Source organism: Nerophis ophidion, linkage group LG03 (assembly GCF_033978795.1).
Source record: "Nerophis ophidion isolate RoL-2023_Sa linkage group LG03, RoL_Noph_v1.0, whole genome shotgun sequence".
NCBI classification, from domain to species: Eukaryota; Metazoa; Chordata; class Actinopteri; order Syngnathiformes; family Syngnathidae; genus Nerophis; species Nerophis ophidion.
This window is the reverse complement of record NC_084613.1, coordinates 38,726,007-38,753,297: the sequence shown is the minus strand read 5'-3', so window position 1 is coordinate 38,753,297 and position 27,291 is coordinate 38,726,007. Positions and strand designations below refer to the sequence as shown.

The 27,291-nt window shown below is 42.3% G+C and overlaps 1 protein-coding gene across 2 annotated transcripts; it reads right to left on the bottom strand.

Moving 5' to 3' along the window:
* On the bottom strand, positions 1-25,936 carry LOC133549565 (delta-like protein 4). Of its 2 annotated transcripts, XM_061895096.1 has the most exons (11): positions 25,552-25,936; positions 25,214-25,465; positions 23,424-23,481; positions 22,744-23,007; positions 22,101-22,161; positions 21,022-21,152; positions 20,752-20,921; positions 20,297-20,516; positions 17,820-18,555; positions 11,087-11,195; positions 1-1,437 (listed from the first exon to the last, which is right to left on the bottom strand). In XM_061895096.1, exons 1-11 carry the CDS (start codon positions 25,603-25,605, stop codon positions 1,432-1,434), a joined length of 2,061 nt encoding a protein of 686 aa, XP_061751080.1. In that variant the 5' UTR covers positions 25,606-25,936; the 3' UTR covers positions 1-1,431. The 2 variants fall into 2 exon arrangements, with proteins under 2 accessions (XP_061751080.1, XP_061751082.1); XM_061895098.1 differs by lacking the exon at positions 11,087-11,195.
* Between the last annotated feature and the right edge of the window lie 1,355 nt (positions 25,937-27,291).

Here is a 27,291-nt window from a genome sequence, read left to right as displayed (position 1 = left end):
TTTGAAAGACCACATGATTATTTATTTGTGCATACAGATTAGAAAAACAATTATATATCTATATATATTTATATTCATAAGTGATTGAGTAAATCTTTACACTGCTGCCAATTACTGTGGAGTCCACTGAATGATGATTGCTAACACACTGATTTCACATCACGCTCACAGAGATGTCGTGAAAACACAGACAAGGAATCCATAAAAATGCGACCAAATAGACTCTGGATCAGGAGTTTTCAAAGTGTGGCTCACTGCTCCTCGTCTCTAATAATAACAATATATCAGGGCCTTTCCTACACCTACAAAAAACAGATTTTCTGGGCATATTTTGTGGTCACCTCAGACTCCCTTTTTGCTCTGTCACTGTTGAAAATGTAAATGACTTCATTTTTCTCAAAATTGCTGCACTTCCCCCGAAGTCTGCTGACTCTGGAAACACCTGTTCTAGATCATCTAATCACAAATCCCTATTTGACCAACAAATAAACAGTGTACCACATATGTATTCAAGGGTTATTTCCCTATATATCTATATCGTAACAGCAACAGTAATAATAAACAACAACAAAAAAACACTTAAAAAAAAAATTCACACTTTTGGTGCATCAACTTATCAAACATACTTCTAAATTCAACTTACAAATATACACTATGTACAAAATAATCTTATGTATATACTGTAAATATATATGCATATATAAAACAGATCAGTGCGTCTTATTCTTAAATAATTAGTGAAATACTAACATTACATTATTGGTTCAGTAATTTCCATTGAAGGCGTCCTTGGTACAATAGTCACATATTTGTCTTAAGTATGTTTTTTGCATAAGATTAAAAAGTTAACAAGGCCTTATCATGAGTGTCCCTGCATGTGATTACAGAGTTGCATCGCTTTGCCTCTTTTTTTCTTCTGTGCAAAGGAATCAAGATAAGATAAGGCAGGGAGTTTGCTTGAATGTGATCTAAGGCTTTGCGATCTGGACGTTCTGTGACAACCAAAAAATGAACCGTTTTCAGCAGGTTCTCCATTGAGAGCTATGCAGTGTTTTGTTTTGACTGCATCACAAGCCATTAAAGAAACCGCAAAAGTTGACTTTTTTTGCAGGCTCGTCACAAGCACTTGAATGTGTATCAATATGCCAAAGGGGATCAACCTTGTCCTCGCATGAGTCTCTGGGCCTGCTGTCCTTAGAAGAATCTAGATAAAAATGGATTCCAATCATAACAAATGTCCAGATGTGCATCGGCCTGTCCCAACGTCTTTACATTCTTCTGGAGATTTAGTTCTATTGCATTCGATGAGCACTCGGGCTCCGTCCAGTTATCAAGTTTTCAAGAGCAGCAACTTTGCATTTAAATAAATCCCAGTCTCTCCACGCTTGTAAACAGTCCACTACAAGAAATGGTGGTCATGTCTTCCATTTATTACACCTACGAGAAAAAGAAAATACTGTTAGTGACCTGTAGGAAAGAACTGAAATGATAATCCACAAAAGCGTAGGAGCAAAACTTCCATGTGACCAGTGCTAATAGTCAGCGTTTCTCAAGTCTAACTAAATGCCTGGTGCATCATCCATTTGAACAAATAAATGTCTTCCCCCAAAGAGACACCACCCTTTCTCATACTACAAGTATTTGTGCTAATAAACACCTTCCTCAAAAAAGGTCTACCTTCAAATATTTGCCCAGCATGCTAGACAATTGAGTAAAGTATGTTTATTTGAGAAAATATGACACTTAGGGCATGATTTACTAAAGATTTGCGTGTACTAAAACATGTGCAAACCTGACAGTACTCACAACGCTGATCGACTTCAAACGTGTACGAAGTGGATTTTGTCTGTTAAGTGGTCAGAGTAAGGTGCGCAATCAATTCTGTCTTCATCAAAATGCAGAATACATGCTGATCATCAAAACGCCCACAGTACTGGGAGGAGAATGTGCAAATATTTAGCACACGCAATGTAATTTATCAACACCCATCACCGTTTTGCGAGCACTATTTTGCGTTTCATTGAGCACGTGTCAGAAGTACGTGCAAACTGACACTTCCACACACAGCGGCAGGATAAGTGCTGGCGTTGCACAGACAGGCGATGGACAAATGAGCATCCTCTGTCCTACGTGTGTGTCAGCATTTTAGAGGGTTAGTTAGACTTAAACTCTATTCAGCAACATTATAACTTTATAGCTGCTCGAGGATTTAAAGGGGAACTGCACTTTTTTAAGATGTTGCCTATAGTTCACAATCATTATGAAAGAGATGACGACTGATGTATCTTTTTCTATTGCATTTTAACTCGTAAATTAAATAAAAGTCAGCTTACAGCGGAACCAATTGGCGGTCCGCCGATAATATCCAATAAATAACCATCCAAAAAGTGCCAACAATACTCCATTAACATTTTGTGACTTGAATATTAACCAAGTATTAGTGAAATTGTTGTTACAAGGACTAACGCAGACAAATTATTTATAGCGGCGCCGTGATCCCGAGCTGCTTCCTCGTTTCATTGCTCATCAAACTTTATTGTAGATCATAAACAATGCCTTCTACCTCGATAGTAGAACAAAGACATTTTCCGACAAGTTGGTACACAGCCAATTTAAAATCGAAACAACACAAAAAGACGCTTGGTTCCACACCCATTTTCTTCGCAAGGATTATGAGCCATTTTTCATCTCAATGGGAATATAAGGAAATCCTAGCAGTCGGCATCCTAATGAAAGAATACTTTGTACAGTAAGGGATGTTTTATTATGCTTGTTGGCTCTCATGAAGTCTGCAGTGAGCAGTAATCAGTGATGTTGTTGAAAAAAAAAAGAGAGAACGTCATGATGCTTTTCTGAAATTAATGCATCGCGTAGGCTTAAAATGATCAAAATACATACATTTTAAATGTTGTTGTAAACGTGTCCATTCTTACATTAAATGTATACTTGCTTCATGTATATAAAACCTTAATGGAGGTGTTTGGATGTGTTTTAAGTGCTTTATAGGCAGAATAGAGTGGCTACCATAAGCTCCATTGTAAGCGGACTTTTGATCGCATTTGTTTGATATTTAAAATGCAATAAAATAATAAATCCGTCTTCATGTCTTTCATAATGATTGTGAACAATAGGCAAAGATACCCCAAAACTGCAGTTCCTCTTTAGGGACCTACTAAAGTGAAATAATTGTATGCGGTTTGGTGTCATTTAATATTTTTTTATGATATTGGCTTCGTCTCACCTCCAAAGATGTGCACTTGGGGATAGGTTGAATGGCAATTGAATGTTGTCTGTCTATCTGTGTTGGCCCTGCGATGAGGTGGCGACTTGTCCAGGGTGTACTCGACCTTCTGCCCGAGTGCAGCTGAAATAGGCCCAAGCACACTCTGTGACCCCGAGAGGGACAAGTGGTAGAAAATATGTGGATGGATGGATACTTGTTTATTTCACATAGAATATATAATATTAAAATGTAGCTTATACGAAAAAAACTTATGCATTCGTTGGCGTCTTGAGCTGAATAAGTGCAGCCTCTCTCCAATGGGTGTACCTTCCACAATAATAAAACAAAAAAAAAGCGATATCATTGTAGATTTACTGCAGGTCTGCTTCTAAAATGACCATTAAAAATTATAAATGTCTCCTGATTGGTTGAAAACATAACAAATTACCAAAGGTATGAGCATGATAACATGAATGTGGAGTAAAATAAGGATTATATACGTGGTAACAACTTGTATATAATCCTTATTTAAATAAGGTGGTACGCACCAAATTACAATTGTACACACAGTTTTAGTAAATCGCGCACAACACTCACAAATAGTACCCGCTATTTTATAGATTGCTCATGCTATTTGCCGCACGGTGTTTGGATCTTAGTAAATCAGGCCCTTAGAATCTTAAAATAGTTGAAGAGTCTGATTTGACTTGCAACCTAGCTGTCAAATCCTTGGAAAATAAATCCCCCTCCTATTGAGTACCAGAGGTCCCCCATGTATGTACAGCGGGTGTGTTGGGAGGATGTTCCGAGATGGGGGACGCGGAGAGCTCTGTAGTTTCCCCCCATTTCAAACACCTAGCACGCCATGCACACGCGCGCCTCATTGGACTCGCCGGAAATTAGAGCCGGCAAGCTTAGACCAGTTCACTTAGGCCTCCTCAGGAAGCCTCCCTCACGGCTCCACTCTGGCAACAGTAATAATCTTTCAGCAGGTTCACCTACTCGTATTTGGTTTCGACTCAAACGTCCTCTAAATAGTCAAGTTTGACTGTCTTGTTGGCGCCCTGCCAGAGCCAAAGCCAACCTGATCAGAGAACCTCACTAAACCATCTAATCTCTGCAGTGTTTATTTGAGTTGGAAAAGTTTGCAAATGAGATTTATTAGTGGACATCCCCCTTAGCATTGTATTGACATAATAAATGTAGCATACAAGCTAATATACACAAAAAAAATTGAGCTGTCAAAAATACCAAGCTGACCCATGTGATTAATAGCAAAAAGGTTTTGCATTATTCATGTCTACAAAGTATGTAGAGTAATCACATTATCACGATATTACCCTTCAAAACACCCAAATGAGACTTAAGATTAAACTGTAACCAAGTTTTGAGCAAGTAAATCACATACATTTAAGTAAAACATAAAAAAAACAACCTGTATGACATTCTGACAATAAAATAGAATTTGTGTCCAAATATCAATATATATAATTTGTGATAATTCTTGATGATCCAAATTCAAAAGTGTGAATAAAAATAATAACGTTCAACTGCAAATTCGAATCAATCAGATATGACTATGAAAATCCTTAGTCAAAGACAGTCCGCCTATATACACTAAAACCCCTCACATTTTTGCGCACATTTTGTTATTTTTTCACAGAAACTTGGATATTTTATGGAGTAGTCAGTGTAAGCCTACCGCTTCTACAGTATGACGGACTTACCATCCACTGAACATGACTTGGAGGTCTTTAGTGTCTGAATAGCTGAGTAAACGTCATAGTGAACATGTTCCAAGTGTGAATATAATTCTTATGTGGCACTCACATAACACTAGCACCACTATACTTGCTAATGTTTGTGTTGAGTAATTCCACTGGATAGTAAATCTACATAGGTGGGTTGTTTGACGTATTGTGGTTTCAAACGCACTTCCAAACCATAATTTGGGTTCAGTCAACACCAGATGCGCTCTAGAAGTAGTTGGGGAAGAATACAGTAGCTTGTATACATGCATGCGGAGCAATATACTGTGTGTGCCTTGCTTTAGGGCACAGGCACACACTGCATTCTTCTGCCATTACAGCTACTGCAAAATGAGTAGGAATAATGTACATTTATTAGTTCACTTTTTGCTCTTTGTTATACCTCTCAAGCAAAAAAGTAGACTCTTCGGGTGGAACTTTCATATGCCTATCGTTCACAATACTTATGGGAAACAAAAACCCATGGTTTTGGGGTTATTTGCATTATAATTTCTAACCATGGGGTTTTTCCTAGGTGGCTAGAAATGTAGCAAATGCCATTCATCCATCCATCTTCTTCCGCTTATGTGGTTGGGTCATGGGAACTGCAGCCTAAGCAGGGAAGCCCAGACTTCCATCTCCCCAGCCACTTCATCCAGCTCCTCCCGGGGGATCCCGAGGCGTTCCCAGGCCAGCCAGGAGACATAGTCTTCCCAGCGTGTCCTGGGTCTTCCCTGTGGCCTCCTACCGGTCAGACGTGCTCTAAACACCTCCCTCGGGAGGCGCTTGGGTGGCATCCTGACCAGATGCCCAAACCACCTTATCTGGCTCCTCTCGATGTGGAGGAGCAGCGCCTTTACTTTGAGCTCCTACCGAATGACAGAGCTTCTCACCCTATCTCTAAGGGAGAGCCCTGCCACCCAGCGGAGGAAGCTCATTTCGGCCGCTTGTACCCGTGATCTTGTCCTTTCAGACATAACCCAAAGCTCATGACCATAGGTGAGGATGGGAACGTAGATCGATTGGTAAATTGAGACCTTTGCCTTTGGGCTCAGCTCCTTCTTCACCACAACGGATCAATACAGCGTCCGCATTACTGAAGATGCCGCACCGGTCCGCTTGTCGACTTAACGATCCACTTTTCCCTCACTCGTGAACAAGACTCCGAGGTACTTTAACTCCTCCACTTTGGGCAAGATCTCCTCCCCAACCCAGAAATGGCACTCCACCCTTTTCCGGGCGAGAACCACGGACTTGGACTAGGAGGTGCTGATTTTAATCCCACACTCGGCTGCGAACTGATCCAGTGAGAGCTGAAGATCCTGGTCAGATGAAGCCATCAGGACCACATCATCTGCAAAAAGCAAATACCTAATCCTGCAGCCACCAAACCAGATGCCCTCAACGCCCTGACTGCGCCTAGAAATTCTGTCCATATAAGTTATGAACAGAATCGGTGACAAAGGGCAGCCTTGGCGGAGTCCAACCCTCACAGGAAACAGGTCCGACTTACTGCTGGCGATGCGGACCAAGCTCTGACACTGATCATACAGGGATCGGACCGCCACAATCAGACAGTTTGTTACCCCATACTCTCTGAGCACTCCCGACAGGACTTCCTGGGGTACAGGGTCAAATGCCTTCTCCAAGTTCACAAAGCACATGTAGACTGGTTGGGCGCTCCCATTTACCCTCAAGGACCTTGCCGACTGTATAGAGTTGGTCCACAGTTCCACGACCATGACGAAAACCACACTGTTCCTCCTGAATCCGAGGTTTGACTATCCGGCATAGCCTCCTCTCCAGTACACCTGAATAGACCTCACCGGGAAGGCTGAGGAGTGTGATCCCACGATAGTTGGAACACACCCTCTGGTTCCCTTTCTTAGAGAGAGGAACCACCACCCCAGTCTGCCAACATAAAGGTACCGCCCCCGACGTCCACGCGATGTTGCAGAGTCTAGTCAACCAAGACAGCCCCACAGCATTCAGAGCCTTAAGGAACTCCGGGCGGTTCTCATCCACCCCTGGGTACTTGCCACCGATGAGCTTTTTAACTACCTCTGCAACCTTATCCGCAGAAATAGGTGAGCCCACCACAGATTCCCCAGGCACTGCTTCCTCATAGGAAGACGTGTTGGTAGGAGGTCTTCTAAGTATTCCCTCCACCGATCCCCAACATCCGCAGTCGAGGTCAGCAGAACTCCATCCTCACCATACACGGTGTTGACAGTGCACTGCTTCTCCTTCCTGAAGCAGCGGATGGTGGTCCAGAATCTCTTCGAAGCCGTCCGGAAGTCGTTTTCCATGGCTTCCCCAAACCCCTCCCATGTCTGAATTTTGGCCTCTGCGACCGCTGAAGCCTCACGCCGCTTGGCCTGTCGGGACCGGTCCTATGAGCCAAAAGAACCCGATAGAACTCCTTCTTCAGCTTGACGGCATCCCTCACCACTGGTGTCCACCAACGGGTTCTAGGATTACTGCCACGACAGGCACCAACCACCTTAGGGCCACAGCTCCAATCGGCAGCCTCGACAATAGAGGCACGGAACATCGTGCCTCCCTCGTGACATGTTCAAAGTTCTTCCGGAGGTGGGAATTGAAACTCTCTCTGACAGGAGACTCAGCTAGGAATTCCCAGCAAACCCTCACAATACGTTTGGGCCTACCAGGTCTGTCCGGCATCCTCCCCCACCATCGCTGCCAACTCACCATCGGTGATCGGTAGAAAGCTCCACCCCCTCTTCACCCAAGTGTCCAAAACATGAGGCCGCAAATCCGATGCCACAACTACAAAGTTGATCATGGAACTGCGGCCTACGGTGTCCTGGTGCCAAGTACACATATGGACACCCTTATGTTTGAACATGGTGTTTGTTATGGACCTGTGACGAGCACAAAAGTCCAATAACAAAACACCACTCTGGTTCAGATCCGGGCAGCCATTCTTCCTCTCCAGGTTTCACTGTCATTGCCAACATGAGCGTTGAAGTCCCCCAGTAGAACGAGGGAATCACCCGGGGGAGCACTCTCCAGTACTCCCTCGGGTGAATCCAAAAAGGGTGGGTACTCTGAGCTCTTGTTTGGCGCTTAAGCGCAAACAACAGTTGGGACCCGTCCCCCCCACCTAAGGCGTAAGGGAAGCTACCCTCTCGTCTGCTGGGTTGAACTCCAACGTGCAGGCTTTGAGCCGGGGGGGAAACAAGAATTGCCACCCCCGCCCGTCGCCTCTCACTGCCGGCAACGCCAGAGTGGAAGAGAGTCCAGCCCCTCTCGAGAGAACTGGTTCCAGAGCCCTTGCTGTGCGTCGAAATGAGTCCGGCTATATCTAGCCGGAACTTCTCCACCTCGCGCACTAACTCAGGCTCCTTCCACCCCAGCGAGATTACGTTCCACGTCCCAAGAGCTAGCTTATGTAGCCGAGAATCGGACCGCCAAGTGCCCTGCCTTCGGCTGCCGCCCAGCTCACATTGCACCCGACCTCTATGGCCCCTGCTATGGGTGGTGAGCCCATTGCAGGGGGGACCCACGTTTCCTCTTCGGGCTGTGCCCGGCCGGGCCCCATGGGAACAGGCCTGGCCACCAGTCCCTCGCCATCGATTCCCACCTCCGCGCCTGGCTCCAGAGGGGGGCCCGGTGACCCGCGTCCGGGCGAGGGAAATCTGGGTCCTTCATTGTTATTGTTCATAGAGGTCTTCAAGCTGCTCTTTGTCTGATCCCTCACCTAGGACCTGTTTGTCTTGAGTGACCCTACCAGGGGGTACGAAAGCCCCCGGACAATATAGCTCATAGGATCATTGGGACACACAAACTCCTCTACCACGGTAAGGTGGCAGCTCAGAGAGGAATCCATGGATTTGGGGTTTTTTGCATTATAATTTCTAATTATAGGCTTTTTCTTAGGTGGCTAGCAATGTAGCAAATGGGAGCAATCAATTCTGCCTATAAATCACTCTAAAAATGCATCCCAAAAACAGCAACAATACTTAATTTACATATCTTCTGTAACCTGTAAAATAACCAAGCTGTAGCGACATGGTTTTTGTCAGAGTGAACACTGAGAGACATTTTTTTTTTGCATAGTAACACATTGCCATGCTCACAGACACACTCACAGTACTACGGCATTAACAAAAGGAAAGCTAGCTTCTCCAGCATCTGAATTACTTTTGCATTTGTAATGTACAACACAATTTGATGAGCACCAATGTGTACTATTTGAAAAACTTGAGCAATTATGGTAAATGGGTTATACTTGTATAGCGTTTTTCTGTCTTTTTAAAGGACCCAAAGCGCTTTGACACTATTTCCACATTCACCCATTCACACACACATTCACACACTGATGGTGGGAGCTGCCATGCACGGCGCTAACCAGGACCCATCAGGAGCAAGGGTGAAGTGTCTTGCTGAAAGACACAACGGACGTGACTAAGATGGTAGAAGGTGGGGATAGAGCCAGGAACCCTCACGTTGCTGGCACAGCCACTCTCACAACTGCGCCACGCCATCCCCCATTATATAACAGTATCTATAAAGCATTAGCTCACATTTCATGGTTTGTTCATACACAGTTAGCTCGAGAGAGTATGTAGTTGTAATAACAAGCTGCATGTATCATGATCAATATTATAGCGCCTTACTCGATGAACCACTTGGGCCAGCTGACCGGGGACGTTTCCATTTAGTTTTGGGTAGGTCGAAAAAAGTTTTTACCACTGCAGAGCAGCTCAAACAGTCCATGTTCTTGTTGTGATGCAGTTTATTTGGACAATGTCCACCTCGCCAGACTTTAAATCAAAAATAAGATTGTTTGCCACTCAGTGCAACAGAACAACATTTCTGTTGGCTTAGCTTTGACTTGAAAGTCCATATTTACACCGTGATCAAGTCATGCCAATGTTCTGTCAAATTGAGCTCCTTCGTCGAAAACAGCTACCAGTTGCTATTCCTGTTTAAACAATGGTGATGAAAACGAAAATGTAGGCTGCCATTATTTGTGTGAACTTCTTGAGCTGCAAGTTTCTACATGTTTGCTGGTCAGAAAACACAATGAAATAAATGTAATTTAGAATAATTACTTACTTGTAGTCAGAGTGACAAAGTCTTCACAAGGTAAGTCTACACAAAGTACTTCATTTTGATGTTTGAAAAAAACTTTGGCGTTGATGCGCATGCAGTAGCGTTGGCTAGCTCTTTTTTCTTAGAAGTGTAACACCGGTCCTGACTCTTTTGTCTGCTCCATTGTTTCACCCTCTCTTCATGCTAATTAGCCTCCATAAATAACAGTTCATCCTCCGTATATTCAGGTCAAGAAGATAAGGTTGTGAACCCTAATTTTTCCCAAAATAGAAGTTTTGTCATCTTCTAACAGGTCTGCTGTATTAATATTACTGAAAGTGTCTGTTACTACGTTATATATGTATATATACTTTCAGCTTGAATATAAAACGTTGCAAGAGGGTTTTGAAGTTGTTTAGAGGGCCTTGATGGCAATGTAGGGGACTCCCATTAGCCGCATTTTGCAAAAGTTTTTTTTATCTCTAAAATCCTAAAAAAAAATGTATTCTTTTCTCTCAAAATGATTGTGAATGAAATGCAAAATTTCAAAAAAAAGTGCACTTCCCCATTAAGGTTCACTGCGAAGCTGCTGCTGTGGACAATAAAGCAGCAATATGATTTACGGATTATAAAAGCAATAAAGGTGACACATTTTTCCTTCTTGCATTGCATTCATTATACTTTTTGTTACACTGTATACTATTCCATAATCTATCTGATTCTATATTTTATACCCTTCATTATATCTATGTACAGCGTGAGTGACTTTATACTTCATTTAATTAAGAGTCCTGACTTACACTAAAATTCAACTACAACTAGGATCGGAACTCGTTTGACCACTTGTAATGCTGTGCAACTGTACCCAGACTATTTTAAAGTATATCCATGTTTCACTTCTCTCGTATTGTCTTGTGAAAAGATGTACTGTGATAAAATGGTTGCTAAAATGTGACGGGTGTAGTGACCTTTGTTAAATACTGCTTTTAATGAGAAGTCAAATGTCTTCAACATCGAAGAAGAAGTCCATTTGTCTCTAATAATGAGACCGTACCTCAGTTGCAATGATGCAATCATGTTTCTCGTCTGCCATCACAAAGACAGATTGGTACATTGACTCTCTGGAAGAACATATTGTTGATATTCTGCATTCTGGCCTTTCACTGCAAATACATATCATGGTGATTATTATCGATATTGATTTACAAAACCCAAAACAGTGAATTTGGCCTGTTGTGTAATTCGTAAATAAAAACAGAATAAAGATTTGCAAATCCTTTTCAACTTCTATTCATATGAATACATTGCAAAGACAATATATTTAATGTTGGAACTAAGAAACGTATTTTATTTTTGCAAATAATCAATAACTTAGAATTCAATGGCAGCAATACATTGCAAAACATTTGGCAAAGGAGCATTTTTACCACTGTGTTACATTACCTTTCCCTTTAACAACACTCAGTAAATGTTTGGTAACTGAGGAGACCAATTTTTGAAGCTTTTCAGTTGGAATTCTTTCCCATTCTTGCTTGATGTACAGCTTAAGTTGTGCAACAGTTCGGGGTCTCCGTTGTATTTCAGGCTTCATATTAATGGGCATGCGTCGAGCTAGACGGCCGCTGCTGCAGTTCGCCCTGTCTTTGTCTTTTGTCTTTGTTCTTTGTTCGTTTTGTACGTTTGTATACTTTTACATTTAATTTACATTTACTTTTTATCAAGTCGTGCCCTTCTAAACATGCAGTTTAGAAGTGTTTTGTTTGTCCTACTGACGGTGGGGACGCTACTGATGAGCTCAGACGGACAACAACAGTGGAGAAGCCCTTTCATCTACACCAGGGAACAGTTGTTTGTGTTAGCGGCACCAGTTATTACTATCCAGCTAACGGACCCGGCGCTAACTAACCAGATCCCGGAGGAGCTAAAAAGGACTTATGGAGGTGCTTGTGACTGTCGAGGGAAAGGGAGACACTCGAGACAGAAGAGGGCTGAAGCAAGGAGGGAGAGAAGGAAATATAAGCCATATATTCCTTCCGTCGTCATGGGTAATGTGCGCTCTCTGGCAAACAAAATGGATTAGTTGTCCGTGCTTGCCGATAGTCAGAGAGAATATCGTGAGTGTAGCCTAATGTGTTTTACTGAGACGTGGCTGCACGACGACGTTCCGGATAGTAACGTCTCTACAAACGGCTTTGAAATGGTGCGCGCTGATCGGGACCGAACCAACGGCAAGCGGAAAGTAGGGGGGCTTGCTTTGTTTATTAATAAGAAATATTGTCATCCCGGTCATATTACAATAAAAGAGCGCCACTGCGACCCGAATATAGAGATGTTAGCTGTAGGGCTCAGACCATATTATTTGCCTAGGGAGATTCCGCATGTTATAATGATGGCGGTATACATCCCCCCTCTGTGACGTCATCCACAGCTCCATAGCCAGACTACAAACCCAGCACCCGAAAGCTCTCATCCTCATCTTGGGGGATTTTAACCATGTTACTATGGACAAATCACTCCCCAACTTCACTCAGTATGTCAGCTGCCACACCAGAGGAAATAAGATCCTGGACCTGCTGTATACAAATATCACAAATTTATATAGCTCCATAGCACTCCCACAGTTGGGCCGGTCAAAACACAACCTTGTTTATCTCAAAGCCCTGTTATGTGCCTCTGGTCAAAAGACTGTCTGTGACCAAAAAAAAAGCTTTGAGAAGGTGGTCAGAAGGGGTCCAAGAGACACTACAAGGCTGTTTTGAGGTAACTGACTGGCAGGTGCTCATGGAGCCTCATGGTGAGGACATTGACGGTCTCACAGATTGCATCACCGACTATATCAACTTCTGTGCTGACTCAAATGTCCCATCAAAGACGGTCACCTGCCACCCAAACAACAATCCGTGGGTGACCAAAGACTTCAAAGCTATACTGAATGAGAAGAAGAGGGCATTCAATGCTGGCAACAGGGAGTAGGTGAAAAGAGTTCAGGTGCTGCTGAAGACCAAACTAAAGGAAGCCAAGGAGGACTACAGGAGGAAGCTGGCAGGGAAGCTGAAGGACAACAACATGAAGGCGGTTTGGAGAGGTATGCAGACCATCATTAATGACCGGCCTCAAACCGTCGGGGTGTAGGGGGGTGGACGGAGACAAAGAGAGGGCCAATGAGCTAAACCAGTTCTTTAACAGGTTTGACACAGTGGCTCCAACAAGCTCCTGCTCCCCCTCCAAAACATGCCAGCCGGCCCCCTGACAACTTCAGCAAACCAATCCACCCCCCTCCCCTCCTCACAGCCCCCTAACTCCAATGACTACCACCCCCCACCTAACAACTCACCCTCAGAAGGATGACCTCGCCCTCCCCCAACCACCTGAGACCACCCCAGTGTGTCTGTCTGCAGAACAGGTGAATGCACAGCTAAATAAATTACACACAGGCAAGGCCACAGGTCTTGACGGTGTGAGCCCCAGGGTGCTCAAAGCCTGCGCCCCATAGCTGTGTGGTGTGCTCCGGCACATTTTCAACATGAGCCTTGGGCTGAAGAAAGTCCCCACACTGTGGAAAACCTCATGCGTGGTCCCCATCCCCAAGTGCATGTGACCCAGCAGTCGAAGGACTACAGGCCGGTGGCTCTAACCTCCCATATCATGAAGACCATGGAGAGGTTGGTCCTGGAACAACTTCCCCCTACAGTCAAGCCCCACCTGGACCCACTCTAATTCGCCTACCAGTCCCGACTGGGAGTGGAGGACGGAGTCATCTACCTGCTGAACCGAGCCCACGCCCACCTGGACAAGCCTGCGAGCAGTGTGAGGGTCACGTTTTTTGACTTCTCCAGTGCTTTCGATACCATACGGCCTGGGCTACTGGGTGTGAAGTTGGACAAGATGCAGGTGGAGGCCACCTTGGTGTCCTGGGTTGTAGATTACCTGACTGACAGACCACAGTACGTGCGACTGCAGGACTGTGTGTCTGGCAGGCTGGTCAGCAACACCGGGGCCCCTCAGGGCACAGTCCTCTCCCCCTTCCTCTCCACCATTTACACCACCGATTTCCACTATCAGTCAGAGTCCTGCCACCTTCAGAAGTTTTCTGATGACTCTGCGATAGTGGAGTGTATTGAGGATAGTGAGGACGAGGAATACAAGACACTGGTGTAGGACTTTGTGACATGGTGTGGAAAGAACCACCTCCAGCTCAATGTGAAGAAGACCAAGGAGCTGGTTGTGGACCTGGGAAGGAGGAGGAGTACTTCCGCGACCCCTGTTTCCATCAGGGGGGTGGATGTGGACATGGTAGAGGATTATAAATACCTCAAGTGTACACATGGACAACAAGCTGAATGGTTCAAAACACGCTGAGGCACTCTACAAGAAGGGACAGAGCCGCCTCTACTTCCTTAGGAGGCTAGGATCCTTCAACGTCTGTACAAAGATGTTGAAGATGTTCTACGAGTTGTTGGTGGCGGGCGCCTTCTTGTACGCCGTGGCTTGCTGGGGCAGCGGGCTAAGAGTGAGGGACACAAACAGACTGGACAAGTTGGTAGAGAAGGCTAGTAACGTGGTGGGAGTGGAGCTGGACTCTCTGGCGGTGGTATCAGAGAGGAGAAGTCTAGCAAAACTCCTAGCCATTATGGAAAACACCTCCCACCCACTACACTCAGACCTTGCGGAGAGAATGAGCACTTCAGTGGAAGGCTTAGACTCCCTAAATGCAACACGGAACGACACAGAAGGTCCTTCATACCGACAGCCATCAGATCTGATATTGATATCGGAATTCAGTCCGATATTAGCCAAAAAAGTGAATATCGTATTTTATCGGACTGAATCTAAAACCGCAGATATAAGCGCTCCGATATAAGCTGTCCATTTACCGCTGCAGCACTTCTATAATAGGTGACTCTGGTTTGATCACACTCCAACACAGTAGGTGGCAGCAATGCCCCTTAATTAACGTTGGTGCCGGCCGCGGAAAAAAGAGCGTCTCTGATCCAGCATGCACAGTCCACGTGATCACAACAAGGACAACACAACGCAATCACTACTAGTGATGTCAACTGTGTGGAAGTATTTTAATGTAAACTCGGACAAAGACGTTGCCGCTAAATGCAACATTTGTCAGGCGCAAGTGTCCCGTGGAGGGACAGAACCGGGAGGGTTCAATACAAGCAACCCCATCGCACATTTGAGAGCAGCAAGGCGAAGCAACAAACCTCTGGCTCGCTTTAGCAACCCACGCTGGCCGAAAGCTTTGCAAGACGTGACAAACTACCACGGGACAGCAAAAAGGCAATGGCCATAACAGAAAAGATAGCCCAATTTATTGTGCTTGATGACCAACCCCTGTCGGTGGTGAGTAATGTCGGGTTTAAACGCTTAATGGAGCACCTCGAACCTCGCTACATTATTCCTAGCCGCCACTACATTGTAGACAAACTATACCCCAGATGCACAAAGAGCTTAAAAAGTGTATTGCCGCATACGTGGAGAAGGCAAATGCTATAAGCTTCACCACAGACAATTATTATTGAAGAACACAGGAGCAGGCTGACAGCACAGCATGCCGAAATGCTTATCTTCTTAAAAAAAATCTCCACATTATGCTTGGACTGCAGAAAGTGGAGAAGGAGGAGGAGGAAAGGTAAGAGTAGTCAGCACTGACTGATTATTATTTGTTTTATGCTCTTGTTATTAGAGTGGTATATTTATTGTGTTTACACTATTCTTCAGTGAAGACTAAGAGTAATTACTACATTGTTTTGGTGAAACTGGAGCTGTGAACTCTTAACTTAGAGCAGTTGGACAGTGGACAATATTGTGTTGTTTCTGTTCCTGCCCACAGTTGTTTCCAACATATGCTGACAGTAAAAAAATAACTGAAGTGAACTTGAATTGTTTGCACTTTAACACGTTTTTTTTAATTGGATTTATTTAGGTTATTTTTCAGGGTCTTGTAATTTATTTTTATTTTATTCCATTCAATTGTATAATTATGTTGGTATTTGTGGTTATTTTTCACTTTAAATATAACATTTTGTTTTTATTGGATTTGTTGAGGTAATACTCTTATTTTGAAGGTTAAAATTTATGTAACTAATTGGTTAATAATAAATGGGTCAGTTTTTCCTATACGTACTCTTGCTGACTATTGTTTTCTGTTTTAACACTACAACATCAGTAAAAGTAACAACACTTTATCAAGCCTTTTCTAACATTCCACACAACAAAATAAGGAATTAATATATGTATGATCCGTGCCTATATCATATCGGTATCGGCCAATACTCAAGGCTACAATATCGGTATCGTATCGGAAGTGAAAAAGTTGTATCTGGACATCCCTAATATATATATACTATTCATATATTATATATTATATACATAATATAAGTTATGTATTATTTATTATTATTATTGTCTATTGTGAGCGAACTGTGGTGCTGAATTTCCCCAAGGGATCAATAAAGTACTTTCTATTCTATTCTATTCTAATCTATATTGCGCCACACATTTTCAATGAGAGACAGGTCTGGACTACATACAGGCCAGTCTAGTACTTACACTCTTTTACTATGAAGATACACTGTTATAACACGTGGCTTGGCATTGTCATGCTGAAATAAGCAGGGGCGTCCATGATAATGTTGCTTGAATGGCAAAATAAGTTGCTCCAAAACCTGTATGTACCTTTCAGCATTAATGGTGCCTTCACAGATGTGTGAGTTATCCATGCCTTGGGCATTACTAATACACCCCCATACCATCACTAATGCTGGCTTTTGAACTTTGCACCTATAACAATCCGAATGGTTCTTTTCCTCTTTGTTCCGGAGGACAGGACGTCCAGAAATTCCAAAAACAATTGGAAATGTGGACTTGTCAGACCACAGAACACTTTTCCACTTTGCATCAGTCCATCGTAGATGAGCTCGAGCCCAGCGAAGCAGGTGGCGTTTCTGGGTGTTGTTGATAAACGGCTTTCGCTTTGCATAGTAATTTTAACTTGCACTTACAGATGTAGCGACAAACTGTAGTTACTGACAGTGGTTTTCTGAAGTTAAAGTTAAAGTACCACTGATATTCACACACACACACTAGGTGTGGTGAAATTACCCAGTGTTCCTGAGCCCATGTGGTGATATCCTTTACACACTTATGTCGAAGGTCTGTATTATCATTGCTTATGTGCAGTGATTTCTCCAGATTCTCTGAAACTTTTGATATTACAGACCGTAGATAGTGAAATCCCTAAATTCCTTGCAATAGCTCTTTGAGAAATGTTAAACTTAAACTGTTCGACAATTTGCTCACGCATTTGTTCACTAATGGTGACTCTTACACTGTTTAACAATTTGCTCACGCATTTGTTCACAGAAGTAGTGACCCTCGCCCCACCTTTATTTGTGAATGACTGAGCATTTCATGAAAGCTGCTTTTTTTACCCATTCATGGCACCCATCTGTTTCCAATTAGCCTGTTCACGTGTGGGATGTTCTAAATAAGGGTTTGATGAGCATTCCTCCACCTTTTCAGTCTTTTTTGCCACATGTGCCAGCTTTTTCGAAACATGTTACAGGCATCAAATTACAAATGAGCTAATATTTGCAAAAGATAAAAAATTCCATTTCCATTTTGAATGTTAAGTATCTTGTCTTTGCCGTCTATTCAATTGAATATAGGTTGAAAAGGATTTGCAAATTATTGTATTCTGTTTTTATTTACGATTTACACAGTGTACCGACTTTACTGGTTTTGTATATTGTTTTATTATTTATATGGGAACTTACCTGTACATTCTACTCAGATGCTTTGTATCTTCAATCATCTTTTCACAGTTTTCCTCTTTGTCCAAGAGGGATTGTTCATCTTTGTACCTCGTAGAGGATTTGTGGTCCATGTGGAAGTGATTGATTTGTTTGTGGTTCAACTTCTCGCTGGGGTTGTCCGCCTCCAAATCCATCTTCTTGTTGGTGTTTTTGAGATCCAGCGTGGATATAAGGTTCTCTTTCTGGAAGTCTGCCTTGGAGAGGTTGTTCATGGTCTCAGAGACCTGCTGTTTTCTCCTCTGTTTCTTCATTTTATGCATGACCACCAAAACCATGCAGGAGAGCACCAGAGCCACCACCAGACCTATGCCTAAGCTGACGGCCACCCAGTTGAGCTTCTCACTGGACTCCCAGGCTGTGTTGGGGCTGATGGAAGAAGGCACGTTCATGGACAAGCATTGGGGGCCACTGTAGTGGGCGAGGCAGACGCAGGAAGGCCGGGCTTTGGCGGCGACGGTGCAGGTGCCGCCATTGTGGCATGTCCACGAAGCGCAGCGGTCTGTCGGCTTGTCGCAGTGGCGCCCGGTGTAGCCCGGCGGGCAGTTGCAGGTGTAGTCGTTGATGCGGTCTATGCAGGTGGAGCGATTCGCGCAGGGGCTATGGGCGCACTCGTTGATGTTCACCTCGCAGCGCAGGCCTGTAAAGCCGGCGCGACAGCTGCAGAAGCGCAGGTTACCACGTACCACGCAGTGTCCACCTAATGAACAAAGAACATGATCCGTCAGGCTCTTTTACACAGAAGTCCTCCAAAACGGGCGGCATGGTGTAGTGGGTAGAGCGGCTGTGCCAGAAACCTGAGGGTTGCAGGTTCGCTCCCCACCTATTGCTATCTAAAAAATCGCTGCCGTTGCGTCCTTGGGCAGGACACTTCACCCTTGCCCCCTGTGCCGCTCACACTGGTGAATGATTGATGAATAAATGATTGGTGGTGGTCGGAGGGGCCGTAGGCGCAAACTGGCAGCAATGCTTCCGTCAGTCTACCCCAGGGCAACTGTGGCTACAGATGTAGCTTACCACCACCAAGTGTGAATGAATGATGGGTTCCCCACTTCACTGTGAGCGCTTTGAGTATCTAACAATAGAAAAGCGCAATATAAATCTAATCCATTATTATTATTATTATTAAAACAACTGTGCTTTTAATACAGAATAGAGCAAGTAACAGATTTTGCTGAGCACTTTTACAGCTACAGCGTCCGACAACCAAATATTGACTGTATATGCGTGCTTGCTGACAGCTGCACCAGCACGACATAGTAGTACTTTCAACACAACAGGAAGGCAAAAGTGAGTGTTATGGTTCTGTTACCACCATCCCATTCAGTGCCTCAATCTGGACTATAGTGTGCACCTAAATATTAGCAGCACTTACTTTTTGGATGAGTTCTGTTTTAGACATATATACACTGCACAAGTCAATTTTAAAACATGACATTTCGACAAAGGAGCTTGTGTTCATTCACGAATTCAACAAAAGACGTGACACAGCATGCGGTGGCCTACAGAAATAGTAACTCAGCGCGCTCTTTATCGTCGTCCTTCTTCTGTACTCTGAAGTTGTCTTCTTCGGAGATAAAAAGACTCTAACTTGCTTTGTGCACCATTTTCTCAGCCTCACTTTCGTCTTGGCGAGGGGTCGGCAACCTTTACTGTCAAAAGATACATTTTCTCATCTCTGCCACTGAAGAAAAATAGTACAGAGACGCAAAACGTAACACAGCTTACAAACTTTTACAAGTGACCGTCTTTTTTATGTGTTCTCATATGGGAAAAGCTATCCGTCCAACTCTTTTTCCTTTTTCTTTTTTGTCAAGGTTAGCTTACTTGAGGAGTTGCATACCCGAGAAGCTGAACTGAACACAAAGGCTTCCAGTCTCTTTTACTGCCTTCCTTGCTTCTCAGGACTCAGCCACAGATATTCAGAAATTTGAGAACTGAAAAAAATGCAAATGTTTCTCAGTCCTGTGTTAAAAAAAGCCACAACAAGGAGGCAGAAAATCCACATGCGGCTCCAGAGCCATGGGTTGCAGACCCATAGCCAAATTTGCTGTTTTGTTGACACACAGCTGTCCAGATTTCAAAACCCATACGTAATAGTGGATTTTTGTTACATGTAGTAGCTCCATTTCATTTTTAGATAGCCAGGTCGATCATCTTCAACTTGAAAGCTGTATGGCATGCATCTCATTTTGTCTTCTCCATGATGAGGGTGAGTGCATATCACACCAAATGGCTGACAGAATGATTGTGTAAGTGCGTTAAGTTTACTGTGAACAATTTCACTGTTCCACCCAGACCCGTCCAGTGATTTTAATTGGTCTGATGTGACAAGGCAAATTCTATTTTTGGCTTGAGAACAAATTAACCCCTCAGGATTATATATGCTACAGGGTTTAGTTGCAGGCTATAGTCTGAAAATTATAAGATCAAATCATTACCATTGGTGCATTGCAGGGAGGTGCATTTATCGACTTTCTTCTCACAGTTGAGTCCAGTGTAGCCTGCCGGACACTCGCAAACGTAACTATAACCATTTTCCGTCTTCCTGCACTTGCCGCCAAGCAAGCAGGGTGTGTCCATGCATGTCAGCGTCTTTTGTTCACAGTGCGTCCCAGCAAAACCTTGTGGGCACTCACACCTGTAGCCATTCTCTGTCTCCTGAAGGCAGAAAAAGAAATCAAAAAAATGTTTTATTTTCATATCCTGTACACAAATGGTCCCTGAACAAGTCCCGCCTTGCATCCTATTTACAGTACACTGTAAACTGGGAACTGGGTCATTCAGGACTTGACAATCAATGGCATCCTCCTGGACTCGCAGATAGGCGAAGGCAACAACAAAAACAGGAAAGCCTGTGCTGTGGGAAAGGAGAGAGAGGGACTTCCGCACTCACTAAGCAGTTGCCTCCATTGCGACACGGCCGTCTGTCACACTCCTTGACCTCCGAGTCACAGTTGACTCCGGTGAAGCCCGGCAGGCAGGCACAGGTGTAGCTGCCCTGGCCTGTGTTCATGCACGTGGCTCCGTTGTCGCACGGCTTGTGATGAGTGCAGTAGTTCAGATCTAGAAAATTTAAAAAAAAACTACTATAAATTACATATTTATATTTATAAGTTGTCATTTCTTCTGAAAGGCTTCATGAAAAAAGATGAGCATTATTTACCTTGGTCACAAAATATGCCCCCCCAGCCTTCTTTGCAGGCACACTGCCATGGCTCTGTGCAGGTGCCATGTTTACATGATGGATGGAGTTTACACACATCACAAAAAACTCCCTGCCAGCCTTCTCTGCATCTGTTCACATGTGAACCACCACTATTGTTATTATCGCTCAATGAACACTTACAACAACAGAGACCAGGTAGGGAAACTCATTCAATTATCAGCACTATATTTAACTTGGAGGCATAAAAAATAATGTGATTATTATAGTAAATAATTGAGGTAATAAAAACGGTGGTGATAAATAAGTTTATAATGAGACCAATTGTTTATTTTTTTTTAGAAAAAACACTTTAAATAGTTAATGCTACATAAACATTTATTTTTATACATACATATAAACACATAAATAATTTTAAATAATATGTATTAATAATATTTAATTATGTAGTACAAATATACATGTGTATACATTTACATTTGTGCTATATATTTAAAGAATTAATATTAAAATAAACTGTCTATATTGGGTAAAATTATCTTTATTAATAATTCATACATTAGAATACATGTATATGTATAGGTTAATTCGCATTTTTATTTCAATTTTTTTTTCATTATTATTACATTCAAAATCACCATTAAATATTTTTTAATAGACTGGCGCCACAAAACTTGTAACTTCCGAAGAGAAGAACCTTAACAAATATTCACGAGGAGATTTTTTTTTTCAAAATGGTCTTTTATTATAATTATTATTTAAATTAAAATGACTCTTTACATGTGAACACATTAAAATATATACATTTCAAAAAGTAACTGGTGTTTAGAAAGTGTTTAACATTCTCTTACATTTTTACATACATCAAAAATGGTAAAATGTTAAAAAAAAAAAAAAATCCATGTATATATCAGATTTTATGCATTTGACCTTGGAACGGATTAATCCAATTTACATTACACAATTATCATTGTCATACAAAATGTTCTTAACTTCATTTGCTATTAGATGGATCCAGGTGAGAAATAAATAATGAAAGAATAGATGACTAAATGGAAGATGTCTTGCTAAATACTCACTTGCATTCTCCAGGTAATGTGCAGTTCCCATTACTTTCCTTGCATCCTTCAAGACAGATTGCTATTAAAAAAATAATAGAGGGATGTTAAAGGTTAACCTTATTCATGTTTGGGTCTTTTTAAGCAAACTTACTTCCTGGTGTTTGAATAGAGAGGCCCAATTTGCCCACTATGTTCTACATGTGACATTGATTTTGCATGCTGTTAAATGGCTGGTTGCTTTGGTGCAGAGCAGATGCTTGTTCTTATAGAGGCAAGAAAAAAAATCAGGACAGCTGCCCTATTGTTGATGGTGGGCAGTTCGAGCCCCGTTTGCAGCTGCTGCTCTATACCGCCGCGACAATAGAGGCCGCAATTTAGTGGCGCGTGGCGGCCTATAATGCTGCGATTAACCCCGCGTGTGCTGTTCACCGAGCCCCTCAATGGATTAAACGTGCCTACTTAAAGAAAGTACGCCAATCATTAAAATGGCTCCTTAGCTGACACTTTCATCTACTAGTCAATTTTGCAGCACATTTATTGCAAAACCAAAGTCAAACTGCATACTACAGTACAGCCTAGAAAGCAAACCACGTTGACCTTTTATGACAAACAAAAAAGGGACAAAAAACGAGTCCATATGGTGACTTTTACTCGTGCTTACGTTCTTGGCAGTATTGTCCCTTCCATCCTGGCAGACACGCTATTTGCCCATCAAGCTTGCAGGTGTAGTGGCCAAAAAGGTCGTCTCTCGAGGCGCATATTTTGGAACAAGTGTCCCCGTAGTAATTGTCATTGCAGATGAAGCGGTATGAGTACCTTAGCTCCGTCTGCGCCCCGCTCTGCACTTCCTGGGACCACTCATTCCCTATTCCCAACTGTCTTTGGATGGCAAAAGAGCCAATCAATAATTCAGGGTTGGTGGTGTCTGCATGGAAGGAAGACAAGGGTTGTTGATAGCATCATATGTGTAATACATGTAGATATGACTGAAAGCATTCTGATTCCATTTAAGACAACATGAAGGGTGGGGATTTTCTTCCTTTTTTTGGCAAAGTCCCCTGTGCTCTCTTAACATGGTCCACTTTCCCACGCAGGGCCAAAATAAAACAAAGGAAGTTGCGATTGTGTTGGAGAGCTTTGCTTGTTGTGTGAGTCACAAGACATCCTAGTGAACACAAGTCCAAGGTTCGTACAATACCAGATGGCTTTGTAGACACCTGACACCTCCATTGGTTATATTATTGATTTGGGAAATGCATGATGTAATATGTCAGGGGCGGCATTTGTGCTGTGGATGTCTCCCTCTAGCGGTAATTTATTAAATATATTTTTGCCATTTACCTCCAGGCTCCTGTGTAGTCTCTGAATGCCAGGCTTCAATAATGAGAGAGAAAGCACCCTGGGGGGAAAAACTTTAAATTAGGAAATAACTTCAACAACTTTCAAGTCACTCTATTTAATCTCACAGTACAATTTGAGAGCGTAAAGTATTGTAAAAGTAAGATGCATATGAAGAAAAAAACAACGTCAAATGTGAGCTATATTGTTTTATTTTTCTGTACGCACTGTATTACATTGACTTGTTTATGCTCAATTGTCTAATTCATGAATAAAAACATGGAACTTGTGATGTATTCAAATTATATATATATATATATATATATATATATATATATATATATATATATACAGTACAGTCCAAAAGTTTAGACACACCTTCTCATTCAATGTGTTTTCTTCATTTTCATGACGATTTATAGAAAACTTAAACAACATCCATGTTCTACCGCTTGTCCCTTTTGGGGTCGCGGGGGGTGCTGGAGCCTATCTCAGCTGCACTCGGGCAGAAGGCGGAGTACACCCTGAACAAGTCGCCACCTCATCGCAGGGCCAACACAGATACAGACAACATTCACACTCACATTCACACATTAGGGCCAATTTAGTGTTGCCAATCAACCTATCCCCAGGTGCATGTCTTTGGAGGTGGGAGGAAGCCGGAGTACCCAGAGGGAACCCACGCATTCACGGGGAAAACATGCAAACTCCACACAGAAAGATCCGAGCCCGGGATTGAACTCAGGACCTTTGTATTGTGAGGCACATGAACTAACCCCTGTACCACCGTGCTTTTATATATATATATATATATATATATATATATATATATATATATATATATATATATATATATATATATATATATATATCTTGATTGGATTGTCCAGAGAATAGTGCTCGATACCTAGTAGAGCGCAATATGTAGGTGTGGGAAAAATCACAAGACTACTTCATCAGAGATGAAGTAGTCTTGTGATTTTTCCCACACCTACATATACATATACATATACATATATATATATATATATATATATATATATATATATATATATATATATATATATATAAGCACAGTGGTACAGGGGTTAGTTCATGTGTTCATGTTCATATATATATATATGTATATATACACACACACACACATATATATATATATATATATGTATATATATATATATATATGGTCAGCACGGTGGAACAGGGGCTAAGTTTGCATGTTCTCCCCGTGACTGTGTGGGTTCCCTCCGGGTACTCCGGCTTCCTCCCACCTCCAAAGACATGCACCTGGGGATTGGCAACACTAAATTGACCCCCGTGTGTGAATGTGAGTGTGAATGTTATCTGTCTATCTGTGTTGGCCCTGCGATGAGTTGTGACTTGTCCATGGTGTACGCCGCCTTCCGACCGTTTGTAGCTGAGATAGGCACCAGTGCCCCCCGTGACCCCAAAAGGAATAAGTTGTAAAAAATGGATGGATGGATGGATGGATATATATATATATATACACACACATACATACATACATCCATTTTCTACTGTGTGTCCCTCTCGGCATATAAATAACATCTAATTCATATCTCTAGTACTTAGTATTAGTATGTGTAATATGAAAATATATAGAATAACCGGTATAATGAATGCATTAGTTTGCATTGGTTATGTTTTAGAAAATAATATTGATAATTTTGACCAATTATATTATTTCAAATTAAACATACAGTGTACAATTACCATGCTGTCATACAAACATGACATAAATGAATAATGGTTTATCTACAGCTGCTTCTTACCGGCCAGGTGAAGTTGAGGGGCAAACGCAGCCTGCCGTCGGCCTGCATGCTGAAGGAGTCTGTGCCCCAAACAGGTGTGTTGGCTTTGCCAAAGAGACATCCTCCAGGAGACACCACCGTTTGAAAGTTCTTCAAACAAAACGTGAAGAAAGTCCTGCAGCCTGTCATGCCGCAGCTCTTTCCGTTGGCCAGCAAACCTTGGGAATTGTCAAAGTGATGCAAGTCGAGCTCGAACACACCTGATCCAGAAACCTAGACAGGGAGCGACATTTAGCACCGAAAACAACTATTTTTAAACAAAACACCATTTGTTTGTTTTTTTGCGAGGGTGAAAATACCTGAGTAAAACATGGTACAACTATTGCGACGATAGATGTGAACCAAACGGCCATCCTTTAGAACTTGATGTGCGTATCCTTAGAAGTGTACAGGCTTAGTCCAAAATGCGCACCAAAATAATAAATATAATCCCGTAGTAGAAGATCCAGCTCCACAAAAAAAAAACGTTATCCAGTACAAAGAAAAGATTAGACCGATATCAAGAAAGTCAATATCCACAAGTGAGTCATTCTGCGGTCTTTGTGTTGTCCATCCATCGTGCCGGTCACTTCAGGGACTTTCTTGTGCTTCTTTAGTGACACTAATTGTGTAGTCTGCAGTGATGCGTGTGCATGCATGTGGACGAGCATCAGTGCATGGTGACACCCACTGTGGGGTTTCCTCGTCCCCCATTGGGTTTATATACCCCCGCTGCTAGAACAATAGACACCGCCCACTCTCATGCACGCCCATCACGCCTTCTTCTTTTTATTGACGTTAAAGTGCGTGCATCTCTCATGTTTTGCATTTTTATTCACAGCGCCTCACTTTTTCCACAATGTGCTATGTTAAAGCCTTCTTCTAAAATGGAATAAATTAATCTTTGTCCTCAAAATTCGACACACAATACCTCATAGTGCTAAATTGTAATCGTTTTTATTTTGTAATTGTATTAAAACTAAAAAACTAAAAACATCACATGTTCATACATATTCACAGTCTTTGCCCAATACTTGGTTGAAGCACCTTTGGCAGAAATTACAGCCTCAAGTCTTTTTCAATATAGATGCCAAAAGCTTGGCACACCTATCTTTGGGCAGTTTGGCCTATTCATCTTTGCAAGGTCCATCAGGTTGGATGAGAAGTGTTGGTTTTCATCCAGGATGTCTCTGTACATTGATGCACTCATCTTAGTCTAATCAGGGAGGTGACCAATAACCTGAGGGTCACTTGTCAGAGCTATAGCATTGCTCTATGGTAGTGGTTCTCAACCTTTATTCAGGGATGTACCCCCGGTGAACATTTTTTTAATTCAAGTACCCCCTAATCAGTGCAACGCATTTCTGGTTGGAAAAAAGATAAAGAAGTAAAATACAGCACTATGTCCTAAGTTTCTGATTTATTAAATTGTATAACAGTGCAAAATAGTGCTCGTTTGTAGTGGTCGTTCATGAACTAATTGGAAAAAAGATAAAATAATAACTAAAAACTGAAAAATAAACAAGTGATTCAATTATAAATAAAGATTTCTACACATAGAAGTAATCATCAACTTAAAGTGCCCTCTTTGGGGATTGTAATAGAGATCCATCTGGATTCATGAACTTAATTCTAAACATTTCTTCACAAAAATAGAAATCTTTAACATCAATGTTTATGGAACATGTTCACAAAAAATCTAGCTGTTAACACTGAATATTGCATCGTTGCATTTCTCTTCAGTTTATTAACTTACATTAATATTTTGTTGAAGTATTATTCAATAAATATATTTATAAAATATTTTTGAATTGTTGCTATTTTTAGAATATTTAAAAAAAATTCTCAAGTACCCCTTGGCATACCTTCAAGTACCCCCAGGGGTACGCGTACCCCCATTTGAGAACCAGGGCTCTATGGAGAGAGGAGAACCTTCCAGAAGGACAACCATCTCTGCAGCAATCCACCAATCCGGCCCGTATGGTATAGTGGCCAGACAAAAGCCTGAAAGCACAAGATCACAGGTACAAGCGGTCAAAATGAGTTTCCTCCGCCGGGTG

What these genes read in the sequence shown, in the direction of transcription:
- LOC133549565 (XM_061895096.1), bottom strand. Translation starts at nt 25,605, where the DNA reads ATGGCCGTTTGGTTCACATCTATCGTCGCAATAGTTGTACCATGTTTT. An exon ending in ACATTACCTGGAGAATGCAA is followed by an intron (nt 21,153 to 22,100) that starts GTGAGTATTTAG and finishes ACATGTGAACAG; the next exon opens with ATGCAGAGAAGGCTGGCAGG. An exon ending in CATCTGAGTAGAATGTACAG is followed by an intron (nt 11,196 to 17,819) that starts GTAAGTTCCCAT and finishes ATGTATTTGCAG; the next exon opens with TGAAAGGCCAGAATGCAGAA.